At 38.8% G+C, this 22,071-nt stretch overlaps 1 protein-coding gene across 2 annotated transcripts in view; it reads left to right on the top strand.

The window, feature by feature from the left end:
• Window positions 1-22,071, top strand: part of CDK6 (cyclin dependent kinase 6) — a 239,795-nt gene that overhangs the window by 199,098 nt on the left and 18,626 nt on the right. For both annotated transcript variants that reach the window (XM_072764270.1, XM_026003763.2), the window contains one exon: window positions 18,992-19,042. In XM_072764270.1, the coding sequence (XP_072620371.1) occupies window positions 18,992-19,042 (51 nt within the window). The remainder of the gene's footprint in view (window positions 1-18,991; window positions 19,043-22,071) is intronic.

Below are 22,071 nucleotides of genomic sequence, written 5' to 3'. Positions count from 1 at the left end.
AGACTCCCTGCTGAGCGTGGAGCCCAACTCGAGGCTGGATCCTAGGATTTGAGATCATGACCTGAGCCCAAAATCAAGAGTGGGTCACTCAACCAACTGAGCCACCCAGGAGCCCCAAGAGGAGCCCCATTTGTTTAATATTTCTGACCCATGCGGGATGAACAATCTGGGCTTTTTAAATAATCTTATATTATATGTAAGTTTTATTCTTTAAATAGTGCATAGTCTTTCATTTAACAAAAATAATAGTTATTGTACAACAGTTTTTAAAATATAAGTAAAGAATGTAAGATAAGCCTAGAGCATCTTGTACTAGAAAGAAAGAAAATGTTTTAAATAATAATAAAAATGGAGGGTGCCCGGGTGGCTCAGTTGGTTGAGTGTCTGACTTTTGCTTTCAGCTCAGGTCATAGTCTCAGGGTCATGAAATTGAGCCCCACATTGGTCTTCATGCTGAGCGTGGAGTCTGCTTGTCCCTCTCCTGCCTCCTTTGCCCCTCCCTCTGCTCTCTTGCTCACTCTCAAATAAATAAATAAATATAATAATAATGGAAACATACCAAAGAAGACAGAATTTGGCTTGAAGAGACCCCTGGACAAATCTGAGCCCATTTGAGCATGAAAATATGTAATTATAGTAATGGATTATAACCCATTAAAATAATGAATTCTTCTACTGAATGAAACAAAATTTGTGAGTCCATACTAATAAAAATAGATAAAGCTCCTTCTTAATAGTAGAGCGCTAACTAATAAATAGAAGCCATGTTAGAGTTGGAAAGTCAAAATTGCTCTCCACAAAATACTTTCTTTTTTAGAAAGGTAAGGGGAAAGAAAAAGAAAAAGAAACTCAATAAGTGACTCAAAGATTACCATTATTAATGGTTTACCAAGTATCTTCTGTTTTCCTATGCATTATAACATTTCAATTTTCATATAAAAGTGAGCTCATGCTTCTTTATAACCTGTTTTTTTTCATGTAAAAATATATCCTGGTCTTATTTATGTGTATTTAAATATTCCCCCCAAATAAATAAATAAATATTCCCCAGCACATAGTAAGCATGTATTTATTGAATGAATGAAATTTGCAGGGATTTTTAGAGCAAGACTGTGGTATCTGTTCTGGCAGCTCATGTTTTGCATGTTCCCATGACTTTCTTCAGGACTAATTCCTGGAATTGGAATAGTGAGGTAAAGAATATTCAAAAACCTAATTGATGGGGCGCCTGGGTGGCTCAGTTGTTTCAGCATCTGCGTTCGGCTCAGGTCATGATCTCAGGGTCCTGGAACTGAGCCCTGTGTTGAGCACCCTGCTCAGTGAGGAGTATTCTTCACCCTCTGCCTCTCCCCACCATTCATGCTTGTGCTGTCTCTCACTTTCTCTCAAATGAAAAATATTAAAAAAACAAAAAACCCTACTTGATGCAGGAACCAGTCTGCCCTCCAGAAAGATTTTTCTATTTTATTCCCCCCTCTCCTGGGGCTGTATTAAGACATGCCTTTCACTACATTTTTTTTTTTTTTTAGATTTTATTTATTTGTGAGAGACAGAGAGGCACAGACACAGGCAGAGGGAGAAGCAGGCTCCATGCAGGGAGCCTGATGTGGGACTTGATCCCTGGTCTCCAAGATCACACCTTGGGCTGAAGGCGGCGCTAAACCGCTGAGCCACCCGGGCTGTCATTTTCACTACATTTTAAAGGAAGAAGATTGGGATTAATGTGTGTGAAACACCATCCAGAGTAGGACCTAACGGTTGTCAGTTAGAAAATGATAATAAGTCCTTTTCTCCCTGCATGCAGATAGACTCTATCGGGGCCAAAAGCTGGGGACCATTTCCCAAAGCCTTTGCTCAAACGATGGAATTTCTGTGCGTGCAGAAAGCTCCAGGGTAGGACAGAACTGACTGTAGTGGAGCCTGTCATATACCCTGCAATATACCATACCATCCTCTCTCAGTATCTGTTGGAAAGCCCGGTTACCTGCACTAAGGCCTGGAGGCTGCCACGTCAAGGTGAACAATGAAGAGAAAAACGAGGTTCCTGATTGTGATAGCTATCCTATCGCAGCTCCACCGTCATCAACACAGAACCTCCAGGAGGGCCTCCTTCATTTGGACTTTGATACTGGCCACATAACTTACTTGAACACCAGCATCCCGTGCAGTCTCTGGGGTGGGGGGAGGGACAGTGCAAGGAGTGAGATACACAGGTACTCTGTTGGCAGCTGAGCAGTGTGCCCTGTTATGCAGGCTGGAGCCCATGGCACCAGCCGACTTCAGCCTCCAGCTGGTTGGAGCAGGAGGGAGTTATGTCCTGATACAGATCATTAAGGAGAACCAAGAAGAGGATATTCAGAGGGGTACTTTTGGATTCAAAAGAGAAATCCGGGGCACCTAGATGGCTCAGCAGTTGAGCGTCTGCCTTTGGCTCAAGTCGTGATCCTGGGGTCCTGGGATCGAGTTCTGCATCGGGCTTCTCACAGGGAGCCTGCTTCTCCCTCTCCATATGTCTCTGCCTCTCTCTGTGTGTCTCTCATGAATAAATAAATAAAATCTTTAAAAAGGGGGGGGCAGCCTCGGTGGCTCAGCAGTTTAGCACCACCTTCAGCTTGGGGTGTGATCCTGGAGACCCAGAATCAAGTCCCACGTCGAGCTCCCTGCATGGAGCCTGCTTCTCCCTCTGCCTGTGTCTCTGCCTCTCTCTCTCTCTCTCTCTCTCTCTCTTTCATGAATAAATAAAATCTTTTAAAAAAGAAATGTTGAAAAAAAAGAAAGAAAGATGAGAAATCAGTAGAACTATACCATGCTTTGGATTTGCCTGTATTTTCTCTTTGGGCTTCACTGGCTATCAGGCTCTCCAGTGATGACAGTTGAGCTGATTGAGAGCCGTTAGTCAAATCCAGTAATAGTATTAATCTGTGGTTGGAAATGACTGTTAAAGTGCCAGCCTATTCGGTTGCGGTTTTTCTTCCAGCTTCCAGTTGTGCCAGGCTTCCAGCAGGAGGAATAGAGGCTGTGGTAGAGGAAACCGTTGATAAATGAAAGAAACCAGAAACTGTCACTACCCATAACAACGAAACAACAACAACAAAAAAAAAAAATTAGAGAAAAGGTGGGGGAGACAAAGGAAATTGTATAAAGCAGCATAAGCCTGCACAGTGTGATGTGATCTCTAGACGTGAGGCTCAAAAGCTGTGCTTGGGCACTGACTCCTAGTTTTCCAGCAAGAGCAGGAAGGCTTTTTTATCAGACTCCAGGTCTCTCTGGTGATACTGCTGAGCAAGAAAGCTTCTCTTGAGGGAAGAACATGACTGGAGCTTACTTAAATGAAGCTATTTTTATCAGCTTCCTGACATGCTCCTCAGACCATTAATACACAAAGGAAGCCAGAGGTCTGGTCACCAAATTATGTCAAAAAAGTTTACCCTAGAATCCTCTTTACTAAATTTTCCCTGACAAATATTCAGTAAAGTTGCTACCATTGATCAGTGATCAAGAAATGCATGTTGTGAGGCACCTGGGGGGCTCAGTCAGCTAAGCATCAGCTCTTGGTTTTGGCTCTAGTCATCTCAGGAATCTGAGATCGAGCCCTGTATCATGCTCAGAGCTCAGTGAGGAGTCTGCTTGGGATTCTCTCTTATCTCTCCCTCCACCCCTCCCCACACACTCTTTTTCTCTCTAAAACAAATGAATCTTTAACAAAAAAAGAAATGCATGCTGTAACTGAGAAGTGCTTAGCCAATCAAGGCCTCCATTTGCTGTTTTTATTTTATTTTAAGAACTTTAGCCTGGCAGCTCTCCTTGTTTTTTCACCAAAGCTCCAAAGTTTTGTTAATACTTCAAAAAGGAAAAAAAAAAAAAAAAAACTAAGTAAAATCTGTATTCAGTGAACCAGAAAATTAAATGGATCTATAAAGAAATCAAAGCCGTAAGTTCCGGAGTTACATTGAGGAGAGTCAGAACACAGTACACCTGGCACATTTCACAACCTCCTAATGAGCAAATAAGTATTTTATCAGCCCTTCTACTGTATTTCAGTGTTTCTGAGATGTTCATTTTTTTTCACATTTGATTGTTTCTAGAATCAGGATGTAACTTGCGATCGATTGGTAGCATCTTACATTTGAAGAGATATGGTAGTTCTGCTTAAAAAGCAGAAGTTAGTAATTTTCTTCATATCAGTATCCAAGAGCTGGTTAACTTTGGTGGTCAAAAGATGTTTTGAAGCATTAGTGGGGAAATTTAATTTGTGGACATTTTTATTATAATTTAGTATGTAAATGATGTTCCCTGGGATATTCAAGGAGTAGGAAACTAAGGAAACTAAGGCTGAGTTCATGTTACCCTCTCAGGTCACAGCTAGCTGATGGCAGAGCAGCATTAGAATGTATCCCTGGCCTGGAGGGTCCACACAACATGTGTTGTCCTGCTGCCTGTCAGAGCCCATGCCTTGCAAAAGCAAAGCAAGACCCTGCAGGCTAAATGCCACATTTGCTCTGAAGTGTCTTTCTATCGAGGCATTGGCAGAACTCCTAAACAAGTGGGGAGAGGTACCAGGAAAGTTCAGCCTGAATGAGTGGCTTGGTGAAACCTGACACAGTAGAACACTATGACAGGCTGTGGGATCAACAGGCTGTGTTACTCAGCTGCTCCAAGCTCGGCCTAAAGACTCTTCCCTGGTATCGGGGACTTCCTTCTCTCAGGTGCCAGGTTTCTCTTTTGAAATTGATCATGAGTAAAAAAGTAGTACTCATGCTAATAAAATAAGAACATCAAAGGCATACTAAAGATATATTTAGGTAAATTAACAGAGAAGTTTGGTTACCACATAAAGAAAAATGTTAATACCCTTTAGACTTCTTAGCATGCAAAATCAAAGTAATCAAAGGTGTGTATTAGTTACATGCTAAAGCAACACAACCTGAAAGTGCCTTTTTTAACCAAATGTTTTCATTTATGTGGGTAACATAAAACCTTTCCATAATACCCTTCTCTTATAAAGTCAAATACGTGGCAGATATATGCAGTAAGCAGGTCATTGGTAGTCATGTGCCCACAACCTCCTCATTCTTATAGATTCATTTGTTTTGTAAATAAAACGAAGATATCGTGCTGAGGCCAAAGATTGACTTTAATATTTGTTTGGGAACATACATTCAAACATACATTTTTTAATGTGCTAAGGTAGATTGCATTTAACGTGTGATAAAATAGCATCAATAAGTAATCCTGATTAGCAATATTGATCCCAGCTCCTACACTTAATCACATACATACATGACTTGTCTGGTTAAGTTACAAAACTGTCCTGAGCCCCAGCTTCCTCATCTATAAAATTAGGCTAGTAATTACTGTGTTTCAGAGTTGCTTGTAGGGATTAGCAAAATATGTCTTACCTATAGTTCTTATCCCATTTCATTAAGCAAAGTGTATATGGCTGTGTTAGAATTGTGAAGTAGAAATTCGCAGAAGTGTTACCCATGATAAAGAAACAGAAGGAAGGACAGCCCAGGTGGCTCGGCGGTTTAGCGCCGCCTTGAGCCCAGGGCCTGATCTTGAAGACCTGGGATCGATTCCCATGTCAGGCTCCCTGCATAGAGCCTGTGTCTCTGCCTCTCTCTCTATCTCTCGTGCATAAATAAAATCTTTAAAAAAAGAAATAAAATGTTCAAACTCACTGCTAATTGGGGAAATACACATTCTAACTATCAATGCTTTCAGAAAGAGGGAGTATTTCATTTACTATTATATCGAATGGGGAGAGGAAATGGTCTAATTAGCTTTACTAACCATGGATACTGGATAAGAAAACATATTCCACCCCCCACCCCATATTTATCATTTTCCTGATTGCATCATCTTCAAATTTTCTGAGCCAGTGATCTTTGTGAATAGCCCTGCAGAATATCATGAGTAAATTAAATTCAGAGATTTCGTCCAGACATATGGCCAAAACAACAGCAATGAATCTTCTTTGCACGTTTAGACACAGTGAGAAAAAGAGAAGAAATCATGGAGGGGTGCAGATGGGTGTAGGTAACACAGTATTACACAAAAACGAATAACTCTGGAATGAGAGTTCATTATATTTGCTACTTGATTGATGGCCGTACTTCTACTGAGAAGCTGATTTTACTTCTCAGCTGTTCTAACTGCTTCATCCACATAGTTTATTACTTTTGTAGCATGTCTGCAGTATAGAGTGGGGCAGAAAAAGCCATGATACCTGTCCTTTAACAGATGAGCTGAGGTGAAGTGGCCTGCCTGCCTGCACTCAGCAATTAGTTAATCAGTTACAGAGCCAGCATTAAGAGATGGGGCTTCTGCCTCCTGGTTTATTCTCCTTTCCATTACACGTGGCTAAGTGCTTCTATCTTATTCTAAAGAAGTCTCTACAGGGAACACAACCCTGCCCTGTTCTAGAAATAGCATTGTTACTGGACAGGCCAATCTGCCAGGATGACCATTTTCAAGTGTTCTAGGGAGCTAGAATTTAATAAGTTGGGGTTTTTTTTCCCCGCCAAGAGGAAGTAGCAGTGAATCCTATACCAAAAATAACGCCTTCACTGCTAATTCTGCTTAGTAGGTGGTTTCCCAGGGATGATCCAATGCAGTGAGTCATCATTCTGATTGCTTATTAGCACATTATCTCTCTTTTCTACTAACCCCCAGTGCTTTTAGTTATATGTTTTTTAACCTTTAAAGCCTTTCTGAGCGGTTTACAGTCTTCATACTAGGAATATAAACCACCCCCCCAGCATGTCCCTCTTTTCTTTCTTTTTTCACTCCAAATCTAAAATAATCCATGACTCAAGATAACAGTCAGGATTATGACCTCAGACAACAGAGTGGCAGTTTCTCCAGAGTTGGCTTCTCTAGTTGGTAGCATTTCATTCCCAGTAAAAATAAAAAATGTAGACTAATGTAAACAAATGTGTGGGACCTATATCAAGAAAACTATAAATTTGATTGAGAGATATAAAATACCTGCATAGATGTGGAGAATAGTTAAATGTTAGAAAGAGAATATATTTTCCTGAATGAGAAGATTGAATATTGAGAAGATACAAGATCTCGCCAAATTAACTCATGGGTTTATGCAACTCCAATCAGAATCCCAGTGGGATTTTCTAAAATGCATCTGAAGAGTTACATTGGTTAAAATAGCAAAGAATTATTTTTTAGTTATGAAGGAAAGCTTTCCACCCCAAAACACTAAAATGCATTCTGCAGCTACAATAACAAAAACAATCTAGGGGTGCCTAGGTGACTCAGTCGGTTAAGAGTCTGCCTTCAGCTCAGGTCCTGATTCCAGGATCCTGGGATTGAGTCCCACATCAGGCTTCCTGCTCAGGGAGCCCTCTGCCCTCCCCCCCCCCACTCATTCTCTCTCTCTCTCTCTCTCTCTCTCTCTCTCACTCTCACTCTCTCACTCTCAAATAAATAAAATCTAAAAAAAAAAAAAAAAATCTAGTACCAGCAGAAGTGATAGACATTTATGGAACAGAATACAGAATCTGGAAAAAGACCCCAATTTACATGATTTGTAGGACGGAATGATTTATTTAACAAATAAGTTAGGGTAACTGGTCAACTTGTTAAAGGTGGGGAAGAATGGTAATCTGATTAGTGTCTGTCTGTTCCTTATCAAGGAACAAATTAACAAGTAGTTTAAAGAGTTAAGTATTAAAAATGAAACCATAAAAGGATGAAGAAACTATAGGAAATATTTCTGACCCTAGAATGGAATAGACTTTCAAAGCATTAAAAAGTCACAAAGAGCACATAGGTGGCACAGACAGTCAAGCGCCCTACTCTTGGTTTTGGCTCAGGTCATGATCTCAGGGTCCTGAGCACGGAGCCTGCCTAAGGCTTTTACTCCCTCTCCCTGAGCCCCTCTCCCACCTCAAATAAATAAAATGAATCTTTCTTTTTAAGTCACAAAGAAAAAATACTGATATACTTTACTGTATAAAAATTGAAAACTTCATCAAAAAATTCAAATACTTCAAAGTTAAAAAGGATATGGTAATCTTGGAGAAAATGTTAGCAATGAATATAACAAAGGCATAATTTCCTTAATGAATAAAGAGCTCTTAAAATTTGTTGGGAAACCAGTAGCATACCTCAGGGTAGCTATACCACTTTCCTATCACATTATGCCCAGGTCACAGTGCTAAATAGGTTTTATAAACAGAATACAGTTCCAATAACCCAAGAGAAATGTAGATCTTACTTTTCATTCACATATTCTTTGTTCAAAGACAGTTTAAGGAAACTACACATTATGCTATAAATACTTGAGGACAGTTTGTCCACACTGACACTTCCATTTCCTAAAATGAAACCCTCACTGGCCCACAGGGAGAAAACAGGCTGGCTTTGTTAACCAGCTTTATTTCAACAAGCACATCCATATGGTAAGAACTTCCTCTGATGAGTCACCCAGAGTTGTCAAACACCAACTTTCCTTTGTTTGACCTGTGCAGAAATAAGGTCTGTGGAAGCACAACGCAGGAGTCTGAATCATTTAATTGTGTTTTTTTTTTCATATCTGAGTTTGCATCCGTCACAAACCCAGTATGTCCACCCTAAAAAATTGCATTCTTCAAATATCACTGAAAAAATCCCATTCAAATGGGTCTGTTCTGTCTAGATAGTCTGTGAAATTTCTAAGGAATGTTGTGGGCTTTGCTTCCTGTGCTAAATTGTTGAGTTATCACACATTATTGGATTCTACCCAAAATGTGCTGGATAGGAATATTATATTCATACAGGATACCAGTTGTCTGTACCATTCAGAAAGGAAAAAAAAAAATACCACTCCTTGTCATAAAATAAAACTCCATCTAAAAGGGTAGATAGAAATGTGTGTGCAAATAATTTTTTTAAAATATGTCCTTGATTCTTGTCATCATAGAGGCTTGAGTGGTATTTAGTCACAGCTTTGTTATGACTGCTAGGCACTTTCTTGTCTCTTCAGGTTCAAAACAAGGACTTTAGAGCCCAAATTCAGATCCTGCTCTAGGGTATGGTGCCATCTTCGTTTGGTTGAAAAGGAGGAGATCTTTAGAGATGCTATCTTACCCATTTGTATATAAAAAGAGAAAAGAATTGAGGTGATGCTTTGTGATTTTTTTTTTAAGTACTCACCCATCATTAAAAATATGTGATCTCAGGGTCCTGGCATCCAGCTTCTAGTGGGGAAAAAAAATCTCTGCTCAGCAGGGAGTCTGCTCAGGGATTCTCCCTCTCCCTCTGCTCCTCCACCTGCTCATACACTCTCTCTAAAATGAATAAATAAATCTTAAAAAAGAAAAAAGCCAATCTCAAAAGGTTACATTCTGCAGGATTCCATTTATATAACATTCTTGAAAATGACAAAATTATAGATACAGAACAGATTAGTGGTTGCCAGAGGTTAAGGAGAGGTGGGGGCAGGAGGGAAGTGAATGTGGCTCTAAAAGAACAACATGAAAGATCCTTGCCATAGCAATGCTCTGTGTCTTGACTCTTTCAAAGTTAATATCTATATCCCGTGTGTGTTATTGTATTAAAATTCTCACAAGATGTTTTCCTCGGAGAAACTGGGTAAATTTTTTTAAAAATCCTGTGTGTATATATATATATATATGTGTATATATATATACATACATATATATATATATATGTGTGTGTATATATATATACATACATATATATATATATATATATATATATATAAATGCAATAAATAAGCCTCTAAAAAATTAAGATGGCTCTTGGGTCAATAAAATTCTATCCTGAGAAAACAAGTGCTTACTTCTGCTGATTGGTCACTGCACTGATATTTCAATATTAGTGTCACGTGTAGACAGCATCACTAACATTCCAGGGCCAGTACCCATATTTGTATGCTAATTAAGTATGTGACTGGAGAGCAGAGATAAGGAAGGCACTGTGAGAGTCATGAACATGTACTTTGGCAAGAAAACTTACCAAAAAGTATATAAAATGAGTACTTGCACCCCAAACACAGAATGAGACAAATCATGTTTGTTGCTCCTATTGGACAAGAACCTGCCCAGCTTTCTGATTTTAAAGGTCAGAAAGATACTGTATTTAGTAATGTGAGGAAGGAAGTGTTACAGACTGAACGTTTGTGTCTTACCACCACCACCACCAAATTCAGATATGGAAGCCCCTTCCCCTGGTTTTGATGTTATTTGGACATCAGACCTTTGGGATTATTTAGAGATTAGATTTGGGATTACTTAGGGTTATTTAGGTCAGGAGGGTGAGGCCCTTGGGGGTGACATTAGTGCCCTTAGAAGAGAGACCCAAGGGAACTTGTTCTCTCTCCACCACGTGAATATGCAGCAAACAAGTGGCCGTCTGCAAACCAGGGAGAGAGTCTTCACCAAACACTGACCCTGTCAGCACCTTCATCCAGGACATCCAGCCTGCTGAACTATGGGAAATAAATTTCCATTGCGTAAGCCACCCAACCCATGGTATTTTGTTATGGCAGCCCGAGCCATAACTGAGACAAGAAAAGATAGCTCTACAACAACAGAAAGGCGACTCTTTAATTGAATAAGTATTTAAGAGCAATAATTATTTCTGACAAATGATAGATAATACTTGTTGAAGTGGTTAGAAATATTTTTTTTATCTGACTGACCACTTAGGCTTCTTGAGTCATCTGTAAAATTGACTAAGTCAGTAAGTATATTAATTTGTAAGTTTTGTAATGTTTCAGAAGTCTCAAGTGGTTTGGTGAGGTCCCATTTAATTTTAATTCTCAATTTTGAATTGAAAACTGGTGGGGTTTTCCTCTGCCTCTCTTGTGCTTGCTTGCTCTCTCTCTCAAGGAAGTTACTCATACTTAGTCCAGTAAAATATGAGCCCTCTGTGGAGAAATAAATTATTCACATCTGGTAACAAGGAAAAATTAATTCAGCTATTTATTTGTAAGGAAATGACCAGACTCAGAGTCCCCTGCTGTGGACAGAGGGCAGCACGCTCTCTAAGCTGTATTCATCTGCTCTGTCCTGTCAGCGGTACCTCCCTTCCCTGGTAGGAGATGCTTTTTCCTCTGGGTCTCTGGCTCATTCAACAGAACTACATCTCAGATTCTTCTTTTTACCTGGGTCCTTGTATTGTATTCCTTGGGCTTTAATTTTATTTTTCTCCCATGCTCTTTCCCACCAGCGCCCCTTCTTTTCTGGGCTGGTTTCCTACAAGAGCCTCCTTCACACCCACACCCCCTCTAATCCCTCACTCTCAGTTGTATTTTGCTGCACTTCTTCTCAACCTTTCTCTTTCTTTGTCTTCCAAGAAGCCCATCCATGACCTGCATACCTGGGTAAAGTAAAGCACGTCAGGGCAAAGTTCCTATTATCCTGCATGCCTCTTGCTGCTTCTCTGATGGTTTGGGTGAGATTTTAGATGTAGGAGACTTCATTGTCAACCAGCCCCTGTTTTAAAGACCCACTATTTGCAGGATGATGTCTTCTAGTGCCACAGATTCGTTACAGCATAAACAGATACAATAATAGAAATCAAATCGGTCTGGGCTCTAAATGGGCATACATCTGTTCACATATACATATCTGCACAAACACACATGCTTGCACTTGAATTATCCAGAGTGAAACCAAGGACACAAGTTTTGAGGTGGGAGGGACTGAGGTTGATGGGAAGAAGGGAGAGAAAGCCTTCTCAGTGGGAGGAACAGTAACCATTCCTGTTTATTAAATGAGTGCCAGTCATGAACAAAGCAGGGGTAAATTATGTGCCCTGGATACTAAAGCAAGTAAGGTTTGGCCCTGGCTTCAGAGAGTTTTCAGTTTGGTTGGGCAGACCAACAAGTAACTGAGTAATAGAAGTAGGTTAGCATAAGATGGGGGAATGCAGAGATGAGGTAAACAGATTCCATATATGCGGCACTATATAGCAAGTAACAGTGTTGGGGTTTTTTCCTTCTGAATGACACTCCATTGTATGGCTATATGATATTCTGTTATCCCACTGTCAGTTCATGGACATTTGGGATGTTTCCACTTCTTGGCTATTATGAATAATACTGCTATGTGCATTCATGTACAAGTGTTTGTGTGCACATACATTGCAGGTATTGTTGGGTATATACCTAGGCAGGCCTAACTATCTTTTGCATGTTTTTCATTTTTAGATTTCAGAGTGTTGTTTTATACATTATTTTTTGTTATAAAGGAATATGTTTAAAATTAAGTCAGTTATCTTCCAGTTTTCTCCCCACACTACCGTCTCCATACCTTTCTCATTCAGCCTGGCTTTACCAATAATGCAAACTTAAAACCATGCTGTTTCTCCCAAGTTGTGTTCAGTCTTTTACCAAATTCAGATCACCTTCCCTTTTATGTCTTTATGCCCTTTCCCATTTGCTTGTCCCCTGGTTTAGGTCCTTGTCATCTCATTCATGCACTGACCTCCCCGTTGGCCTCCCTAGCTGTCCCCATCCCCTCTGAATGACTCAGTAAACCTTTGCTATATTAATCTTTCTAAAACACTGCTTCTGTTTGCTCCTCATTAGGAGTCAGACCAGCTTAGCCACTTAGTGAGCAGTTTCCTTGGTTAAGTTTCTTTATTTCTCATATATAAAATGCAGTTAATCAGACCCACCTCCCAACATTCGAGTGAAGATTAAATTATTATCTTGAGCTTTTATCTCCCACCAGTAAAATGAAATAAACTTGATTTCAAGATCTTACATTTGTATCTCTTGTCTCCCACAGAGGCAAGGATCATTATGGTAGTATGTAATATGTATATTTACTTATAACTACTGTAAATTTACATTTTAATGTATTTTATATTTGTATTAAAATGTGTAATATAATTTAAATATATGTATATTATATGTTAAGACCATATATTACATAATATTTACATTTAATATATATTTGGGGAGAAGGCTTATCTCCCAGCACCTATGCAGCCATGTGTGCTTAGTGGATGATCACTCAGTGTTTACGAAGCAAATCACTTAATTGATCTTCTGCTTAATCTGGTTATTTGAATAGGTGGTAATTGTATAGTGATAAGGTAACATTTTTAACTTAACAGATAACAGCTCTCTCTAGAACTGAACATGGGAGCAAGTATAAAATAGTAAGCAATATTTTTCAAAAGGTCACATTATGAACATGGACAATTCCTCTGTTCATCAAGAAAGATGGCAGTGAAAGTGTAACGGCAGGTCAAATGCAGGTTGCAGAGGTGTTCTATAGGGTGATCCATGACTTCCTCATCTTTTTAGTACAATGAAAGTATTGTAACTAAACAAAACCTTTCATCTTCCCTTATGCATGAATCATTTCCTTTCTATAACAGACATATCAGCATACACGTCTCATCTGCTAGAAAACATACTCTACTTCTAAATGTTTTCCACTGTTTATTGAGGTTATGAATGATATTTATATATTCTTTTAGTGTGTTTAAAAAGGCATGGAATCTGAAACTTGGTACCCTTTGTAATTTGACCCGAGAAAATTCAGTTCATGCTTAAAAGACGTTGGTGAGTGTTGCTAAAAAACTATGTACAGAGGAAGAAATGATATTGCCAATCCAAAATTAATCAAAGCTTATTGGAAATGTTGACATTCATTCTTTTCCTGATGATAAATGTGTAAGAGTTCTAACAGGTGTAGGGAATAGTGACCCGAGAGGAAGAATTATTAGCCATTAATATGATTTGGGCATCTACCATGTGGTGACAAGTATCCCCTTCCTTTCTTGTTCACTGCATGAAATATTTTATCATTTGTGTACAATAATGGCCACAAACAACAGAGGTATCTACCATGTATGAGTATGAGAAAGTATGTATGTGTTTAGTTGCCACTTATTGTAGCTCTACTATAAACTGGACGTTTTACAGATAAAGCAAATAAGATTCAGAGAGACTAAGTGACTTTCCTAAGGCCATTCAGAAAGAAATAAGCCAGGTAGGGAGTCACCCAGAACAGTTCATATGCCCCTTCCCCAGTCAAAAAATATCCAGAAAAAAATCAACATGTTGGACAGGGTTTGTGTGCATTAAGGCTGAAACTCTCACAAATTCAAAAAAGCTTTGGGAAAAATCCTTGCTAATGAAAACCCCAAGAACCATACTTAATTTGGCATGAGAGTGCCCACAGTCATTTTAGAAGAAAATTGACTTTGCTACGGTTTGAAATGAATGCAATTTGTTGTTTTATTTACAATAATCTCCTCTTAGTTAAAAAATGCTTATATGTATAAATTAAAATTTATTGTTTGCAGAAAGTTATCTTATCAGCATTAACTATTATCAAGTATAATAGTGAAGGAAGATATTTGAAGAAAATACTTGGAAATAACCTAAATTTCTCTTCCGTAAAAACATAGCAATGTTCAGTTTCAGATATTTTCCCCCTAGATATTATTTGTCAAATAAAATGGATTCAAAGGGTAGAATGGCATAGTCTTCCGGTAGGGTCCTCTGTAGTTAATGTGGTAATTCAAACAGAAAAGAGGTTGAGGCCATGAGAAACTGAGAGGTTAATGCAAATGGGTGTACTAGTCCCAAGAAACAAGCATGGAGAAAATCTTCTGAGGAAGAAGGAAGGTCATAGGCTATGTAAAGAGAAAAGAAATGTATAAAATTAGGAATGGATCCATGAAATGTAGATTCAGCAAAGGCCTTTAGTAGATAATGTTTGTACACCATTTACCCAAACACTTGGTTTAAACTACTGAAAAGTCATCTGAAGTAATTAATTATAGTTTTTGATAGAGTAAACTGCATAAAAGTTACTCACCTTAAGTAATGACCCATATAATAAAGGAACTTTTTAGTATATCAATCCAGTAAAACAATTGCAGTTTTTATGTGGGGATGTTCTTGCTGGTTAACCCCCCAAAAAATGTGTATATAAAGAAAAAATGTTTTGAAAAATATGAAACTAGGCTTCAGATGTACTGCCTTCAGTAGAATATCTCTTTTGTTAATTTTACTTTTAAGTAATTAGTTTTAAAAAATTAGTAAGTATGTCACCTGGAAGGCTTTGAGGATAGCTTAGTGGATCCTCTCCCTGCAATAACTCAAAAAAATGCATGCCTTTTAAATTTTTATGAACCTCTAAAATATAAAAATATAAAACCTCTGTAATATATATTCCCTTTTCATCTTCAGTCTTTATGACAGGCCCATATAAATACACCCTAGGATTTCCAGGAGAGGTAGATGTTTAGGTAATAGGAAGAAACGGAGCTCAGAGTTATTTTGGACTTCCTCACATTGTCTCTGTCTGGCCATCTCTAGCCCAGTCTCAGTGTCTCAATCTTTCTGGGTCTTATTCTCCCCCATGTTGGTCCTTCCACCCTTTACTTCCTTCCAGCTCAGCCTTGTGTCATGGTTATAAAGAAGCAGCCAAGTTTGACTCATGTATGTGTGTGTTTTAGCTGAATCATTGCTACAATTATAAAATTATTCAAGCCAGTAGAATTAAACTCTCCCTCACCACCAAACCAAAGAATGTAGCCAAAAATGTCCATAATTGTCCACCTAAAATATGGCATAAATTATATGAATTAAAGGATATTTAACTCAGCTCATCTGAGGGAGGAAGAAATATTCAGAACAGCCTCAGTGAAAATACAATCCTCAGTACATGATGCACACAGGTCAGAGACCTGACAGCCAAGACTTTTGACCATGGAGCCTTATTCATAGACAGATTGTATCATATAACTGAACAATCTTATTCTTACATTTCTATATTATATCATAGCACCCCAAGAATTCATCATAATGAAAACTTTCATCTTGCCTCTAAATCCACTGTAACTCTCCATGCTTCTAATGAACGTAGCATCTTCTGTCACAAAACCAGCTCCTACAAACTTGAGAATTGTCAGCGCAAAACTGAATGGATGGTCCTAAGAATTTGGTCACATTCATGACCAGCCTTTTGGTCAACTAGGAGTATCATTTGCAATTAGGCCTGTTACCCCCTTTCATGTGATTCATTTCCATTATCTTGTAACTGATTATGTTTTTACATCACAGAGATCTATTTCATAGGAGTTCATTGCATGCAGTGAGGACTTAGTGGTTCTATATAATTTATGCCAATCCATATCTGTCATAAAGCCAAATTAATAGACCTCATAGTCACATGCCAGGTCTTCTTATGGGCAAATGTCATTCTGACATTCTATACACTGAATTGTTGCTTCCAAGTTTCTAGTATTCCCCATAGCAGGTCACAGAGAAGTGGTTATGATTCAGACCTTTCTGCTTCTTAAACTCATTAAAGCAGGCCAATTTACTGGGCTAATTCTAAGTCAAGGATGTAAGGGTCATTTCATTCTGTGAGCCAAGTCCCGCCAATAGAGGTAAGACTAGGTTCTGGAAGTATGGTAGACTGCATGATTTAAAAGCCCTCTGCTACAACATGCAGCAAAAATAAGATAAAATATCCAAGCCCTTGCTTAAACACACTGTGGAGCTAGCAAAAAAAAAAAAAAAAAAAAAGTTCCAATATTGCCATGGGAGAAAAACAAAAAGGTAGCTGAAAACCAAACCAGTGAGGGATGTGAGCTGCTGCTGCAGCTGAGCCTCCTCAGGCCCTGGTCTCAGTGTCCACCTCAGGAGAGAGAGATGGTCTCCTGCTTTTGCCTGGGAACAAGATCCACTCAAGTCAGTCTGCTTTATTTGTTTCCCAGTGGCCATGGCCAGTTGATTTTAAACTGCTCCATGATCCTCAGATAATTTCACTGTGGATACCAGTCTTCTTCATGAAGGGTGAGGGGCTTGGCATATTTACAAAGCTGCTTAACCAGCTCATCAGATTAAACATGATCCCTCTGTTCCCTCTGTGCTTGCTGACCTGACATGCCCATCACTCGAGCCATCTGAGATACCTGCTAAACAAAGATGGGTGATTTGCGTCTGTCCAAACCTCATAATGCTGGATATACTTCGTTATATAATTTCATGCTTTTAACATTAAGGAAAAATGAGTTTGAAAAGAAAGAGCACTGTTTTCTGTGCAACCCAAGTTCTGTACTTTGGAAGGGGGAAAAAAAATGGTATATCAATTAAGATGTGACCAAAACAGTTGTAAAAAATTGCACTGGGGGAGGAATGTAAAAATCTAGAAGGGTCTAACACTGTATATCAACAATACTGGAATTAAAATTTAAAACTTCATGGGGGATCCCTGGGTGGCTCAATGGTTTGGCGCCTGCCTTCGGCCCAGGACATGATCCTGGAGCCCCGGGATCGAGTCCCACATCGGGCTCCCTGCATGGACCCGCTTTTCCCTCTGCCTGTGTCTCTGCCTCTCTCTCTCTTTCTCTGTGTCTCACATGAATAAATAAAAAATCTTTAAAAAATAAAAATAAAATAAAATAAAAAATAATAAAACTTCACTAAGGGACACCTAGCTGGTTCAGTCAGTAGAGTGTACGACTCTTGATCTCAGGGTTGTAAGTTCAAGCCCCAGGTTGGGTATAGAGATTCATTAAAAATAAAATCTTTAAACAAAAACAATTAAAAAAATGTAGAAGAGCCATCAGACAATAAGTTTATGGAAAGAATAGAGAACTTCAGTCAGTCTGGTGAATTGCTTTGTTCTTTGTTAAAGCAGGGCAAGAATTTAAAGACACCTTGGACATATGCAAAGCAGTCTTAAGTACAGAATCCCATAGGCACTTGCTTGTGAAAACACAGGTTCTCTATAAAGAGCTCTTCACACTGTCTCTGTGCCATTTCACCCTAGAGGCTCAGCTGTAGGGACCATCTATGAATGTAGAGAACATTAGTAACCAAAAAAAAAAAGGTATTACAATTTAGTAATGAAGCAGATAGGCTTTGGAGCAAGGCAGACCTTGTTTGAATTTTAAGTCTGCATTTTGTTATTTGTCCTTAAGTAAGTCATAAAACATCTCCAATCCTATTTGCTCATGAGAAAATAGTAATAATAATACTACCTTGTACCTGAAATTTTTGTGAGAATTAAATGAGATAATGTTTGGGGAGCACATGGCATTATGTCACATTCAACATTAGGGTTCTAGAAATAATAGCTGTTAGGATTCCATTTTTGGCTTTTCTAAAATAGATGCATAATATTTATAACTGATATATAACATTATAAAAATATGATCCCTGGTAATAGGCTATAAATATTTTCTAAGGCACATTATTGTTGAAAAATATGTTTGCCAGTCATTGATTAAGGGGTTAGGAAAAATATACATGTGTGCCATAGGAATATATTAAATATTTATTGACCAAGCACCTGTTCAGGTAAAGCACTATGACAGAAATCAGGAGCAAACTGGAGAAGTTCTTTCCCTTGAGGAGTATTGATCCACTTGGGAAAATGCCAACAATGTCACCAAGTGAGCTCATTTAATTGCCAGTTAAATGCTCAGTGTAGACACTGAGAGGCTGTGTGTTCATAATCAACTCTGAAGCCCATAATGATGGCTAATATTGTAAGAAGGGAAAGTGATAAAATCAGAAAAATAGATCCAGAGGTATGCCACTGCAGCATCAGGACCCATGGGAAGACGGAGAGCCCGCAGGAAGTCCTGTGATAGCAGAGAGATGAGGGAAAGGTGCTCAGAGAAGAATCTGACCAAGAACAGTTTCAAAGAAGCCCACGCACCCCTCAGTTCAGACAAGGGCAGTGATGCATTCCACCCTATCACAAAGTTAGGTAGAACTTTGAAACTAGGGCCTGTATATGCAGTGAGCGTGAATAGGATACCCAGAATGATGATAGGACGCGAGAGCCAGGTACCAGCAGATACCTAGGAGGGATCCTTCCCGTGAAGTCAAATGCAAGGAAAATTTTCATTGACCAGAGGAAAGATGTCTCACCCTTCAAGAATGTTTTGCTTCCTGTAAACAATGGTAATGACCAATATGATTGAAATGTAACCTGAGAATATTCCCTGTTTAATATGTATCTTTTTATTCTTATAGGCCTCTTTTTCGTGGAAGTTCAGACGTCGATCAACTTGGAAAAATCTTGGAGTAAGTAGTAATTGTAATTTCACATTGGCATTCATAGCATTAAAACATTTGCAGTGCGTTTCCTCTGACATTCATGTAAAATGTTGATCTCTTGTCTTTCCTCCCCCAAGCTGCTGCCTCAGTGTTATTATTATGTGTATGGTGAGTGGGGCCATGGCAGACCTGCTGTTTTATGCAGAGCCCATCATGGCGTGTGGCGTAACCGGTCTGCTCTGGAAGCTTGTGTGTTTGCTCATGTGGCTCTTTCCACTGATCCTCCTTCTCCACGTGGCTGAGCTCAAATTCTGTAATTCAGATGTGTTGTCTGCTTGGGGCCATTTCATATGCATCCACCATCAGAGGTGCGGCGTTTGGTTGCCTGGTAACCCATCCTTGCCCACTGGGCTTCCTGTTCCCATTGACTATCCCCATTGAGTCATCTAGATTGGTTTTGCATTGTTTTGTTTTGGATGGTATGCTACACTACCCATTTTTCTTTGGAGCACTAGAAGTAAGAAATGAGAATCCTAGCTTCTCATTGTATGTCTGTTGCTACATAACTTTGCAATCTTGAGAAAGTCATTTAAAATGCCCGTAAAGTACTTACACAGTGCCTGAATGCTTTAAGAATGGCAGCTATGAAAAAAAAAAAAAGAATGGCAGCTATGATTATAATTCATCATTAATCACTTAACCTTTTTGTTCCTTAACTTCTCCTGAGTCATGAAGCGTTAGACGTAAATTGTAAGATCTCCTTTCTTGCGCTCAAATTCTTTGGTTCTAATTGTCTGTCACTTATCTTGTTAATGATTTGCAGAGTTGCATTCATATCTACATGTTTGTGCCTGTGGGCATATATATGCTTTCATGTTTCTAGAATGTTGAGACGGGGCTTTTCCTCTCACAGAGCATAAAGAATGGCATCCTCTTGGGATACATGATGCATTTGCCAAGCCCCATCAGAATTGGAGTGAAGTAAGAAAAAAGTGGGAGTTCTAGCACCAAAAATAGCCCTCATCATTGGTCTGTAACATTTTATAAAAATCCCAGTGATTTTTATGTTATTTTCAGTCCATCAAACTGGTGAAAACTACCCCTAAAGAAAATAATTAATTTATTGATACTCTCTACTCAAGCATGACTACTGAAGACGGTTGGAATAAACCCGGAACCTGAATTTGTTCTTTTAGTGACTGGAAAGCTGTCTACTAAACTTGTTAGTACCACCATGGAATCAGAACCCCGTGGCTTCAAGGCCTGAAAAATATTTGCTGGTTTTATTGTGTGGGGCCTTCCCTGGTCCAGGGCAGCTGCTGAGACTGCCACTCCTCCTCCTCTTCTTCCTCCTCCCCCTCCTCCCCCTTCTCCAGAAGATGGACAGATTCAGGATAAAACTCCTGTTTTCTTGCTCCTAGGTGTCAACTTCTTTGCTCATACAATGATGAACCCCCATCAGTTCTTCCCCGTTACTGTTGAATATAATCTGTGTGCAGTGAAAACCTTGTTGAAGCAGTAACTGGGACAGTCAGACATACCAGTGACTATGTTAGAAGGAATAGTGATCTTGGCTGAAGACAGCTTGCCAGCCCTTGAAACCCATCACCACCTTTTCCCTGTTGATGTCACCTGGGCACTCTGTCCACCCAGGATCTGCAAACTTGTTAACGTTGTTAGTGCCCCTCAGTATCTGAAGCCGGTGAGATGGACCCAAAAGAACCTCCAGCAAACACGTTTGACTTGCTTCCAAGGGATAACCAGTTCCACTTTTGGCAAAGGCCTGATACCCCAGGTTGCCAGCACAAAAGAAGCCCTAAAGTTCTATATGTTTTATGCCTTTAGAATTCACTTCTTGGTTTCTGGCTTTTTACACTGAAATTATGTTCTGTTTACTTTGCATTTGTTACTTTGACACAAAGAAAAGGGCCAATGCTGCACCCTAGTGTCATTTCTGAAGTACTTGAAAAATGATTTCTGTCCCTACTGCCATTTATAGATTTTGTGCCATTAGTCTATTTTGTGCCATCAGTCTATTTTGTGCCATCAGTCTTTACAAGTGTCAACTTTTAAGGCTTATATTCAGCTGTCCAAATACTGAAACTTGATGTAAGCACTTTTTAATGGACCTATCAGAGTTTCACAAGACTCATATATGGGCCATAAAAGTTCATACTAGATATTAAAGTGAAATTTTGGGGGGGGTTGGGGGAGCTTTTTTAGGAAAGCCATATTCACATTCTCTTATGGGGAGAAATGTTTCTGTATTTAGAAAGATTTATACTTTCAAAGAACAGCAAGTACTTTGAAAGTGAAACTGAATGCATTTAGCTCGTGACATTTTAGAGCATTTTTCAAAACAGAGTCATAGTTAAATGGAAACAAAATATTGGATTTGGAATAAAGGAGAGCTGGGTTCACTCTCACTCTGTGGCTGAACTCATTGTGTGTGACTTTGGCAGTTGATTTCACTCCTCATCCCTTCGTTTCTGCGCCTATAAAAAAGGAAGTAACAACTGACCTACACATCTCATGAGATCATTATGGAATCAGAGGAGGTGATAGATTTTTAAATACTTTTGAAAGTTATTTATATAGGTAGCTACGTACACATATATGTATAATTATACACCACACATACATATACACACAGATACTCTTTTTTGCTTTTGGCATTCAGCTACCCATATCACCAGATTTATTTCAATATAAATATATTCTAAGAAAGATTTTTTAAAAGATTTGAAATTATTACTAAGTGTTTTATAATTGATTTCTAGATGACTAGTGATGATATGCAAAAAAATGATATAAAAGTGGCTAAGAAGCTAAAAATGAAGGAAATTATTAAAGTTCTTTCATAAGCATTCTCTTTTTCTTCTTCTGCCTATCCCATTCTTTCCAAGCATACACATTTATGTCTTAATAATTAATAGTGGTATCTTTTTTCTTTTTATTCTTATTCTAGATCTTGCTTTATTAAGCAAATTTGTATATTGCCCAAGTTGTCATTTCCTCTCACTTGTTCTGGTAAATATGTCCATGAATCTGCCTTT

Source organism: Vulpes vulpes, chromosome 7 (genome assembly GCF_048418805.1).
Source record: "Vulpes vulpes isolate BD-2025 chromosome 7, VulVul3, whole genome shotgun sequence".
Lineage (NCBI taxonomy): Eukaryota > Metazoa > Chordata > Mammalia > Carnivora > Canidae > Vulpes > Vulpes vulpes.
Note: the sequence above shows the minus strand (reverse complement) of the source record. Positions and strands in the feature narration are given on the sequence as shown.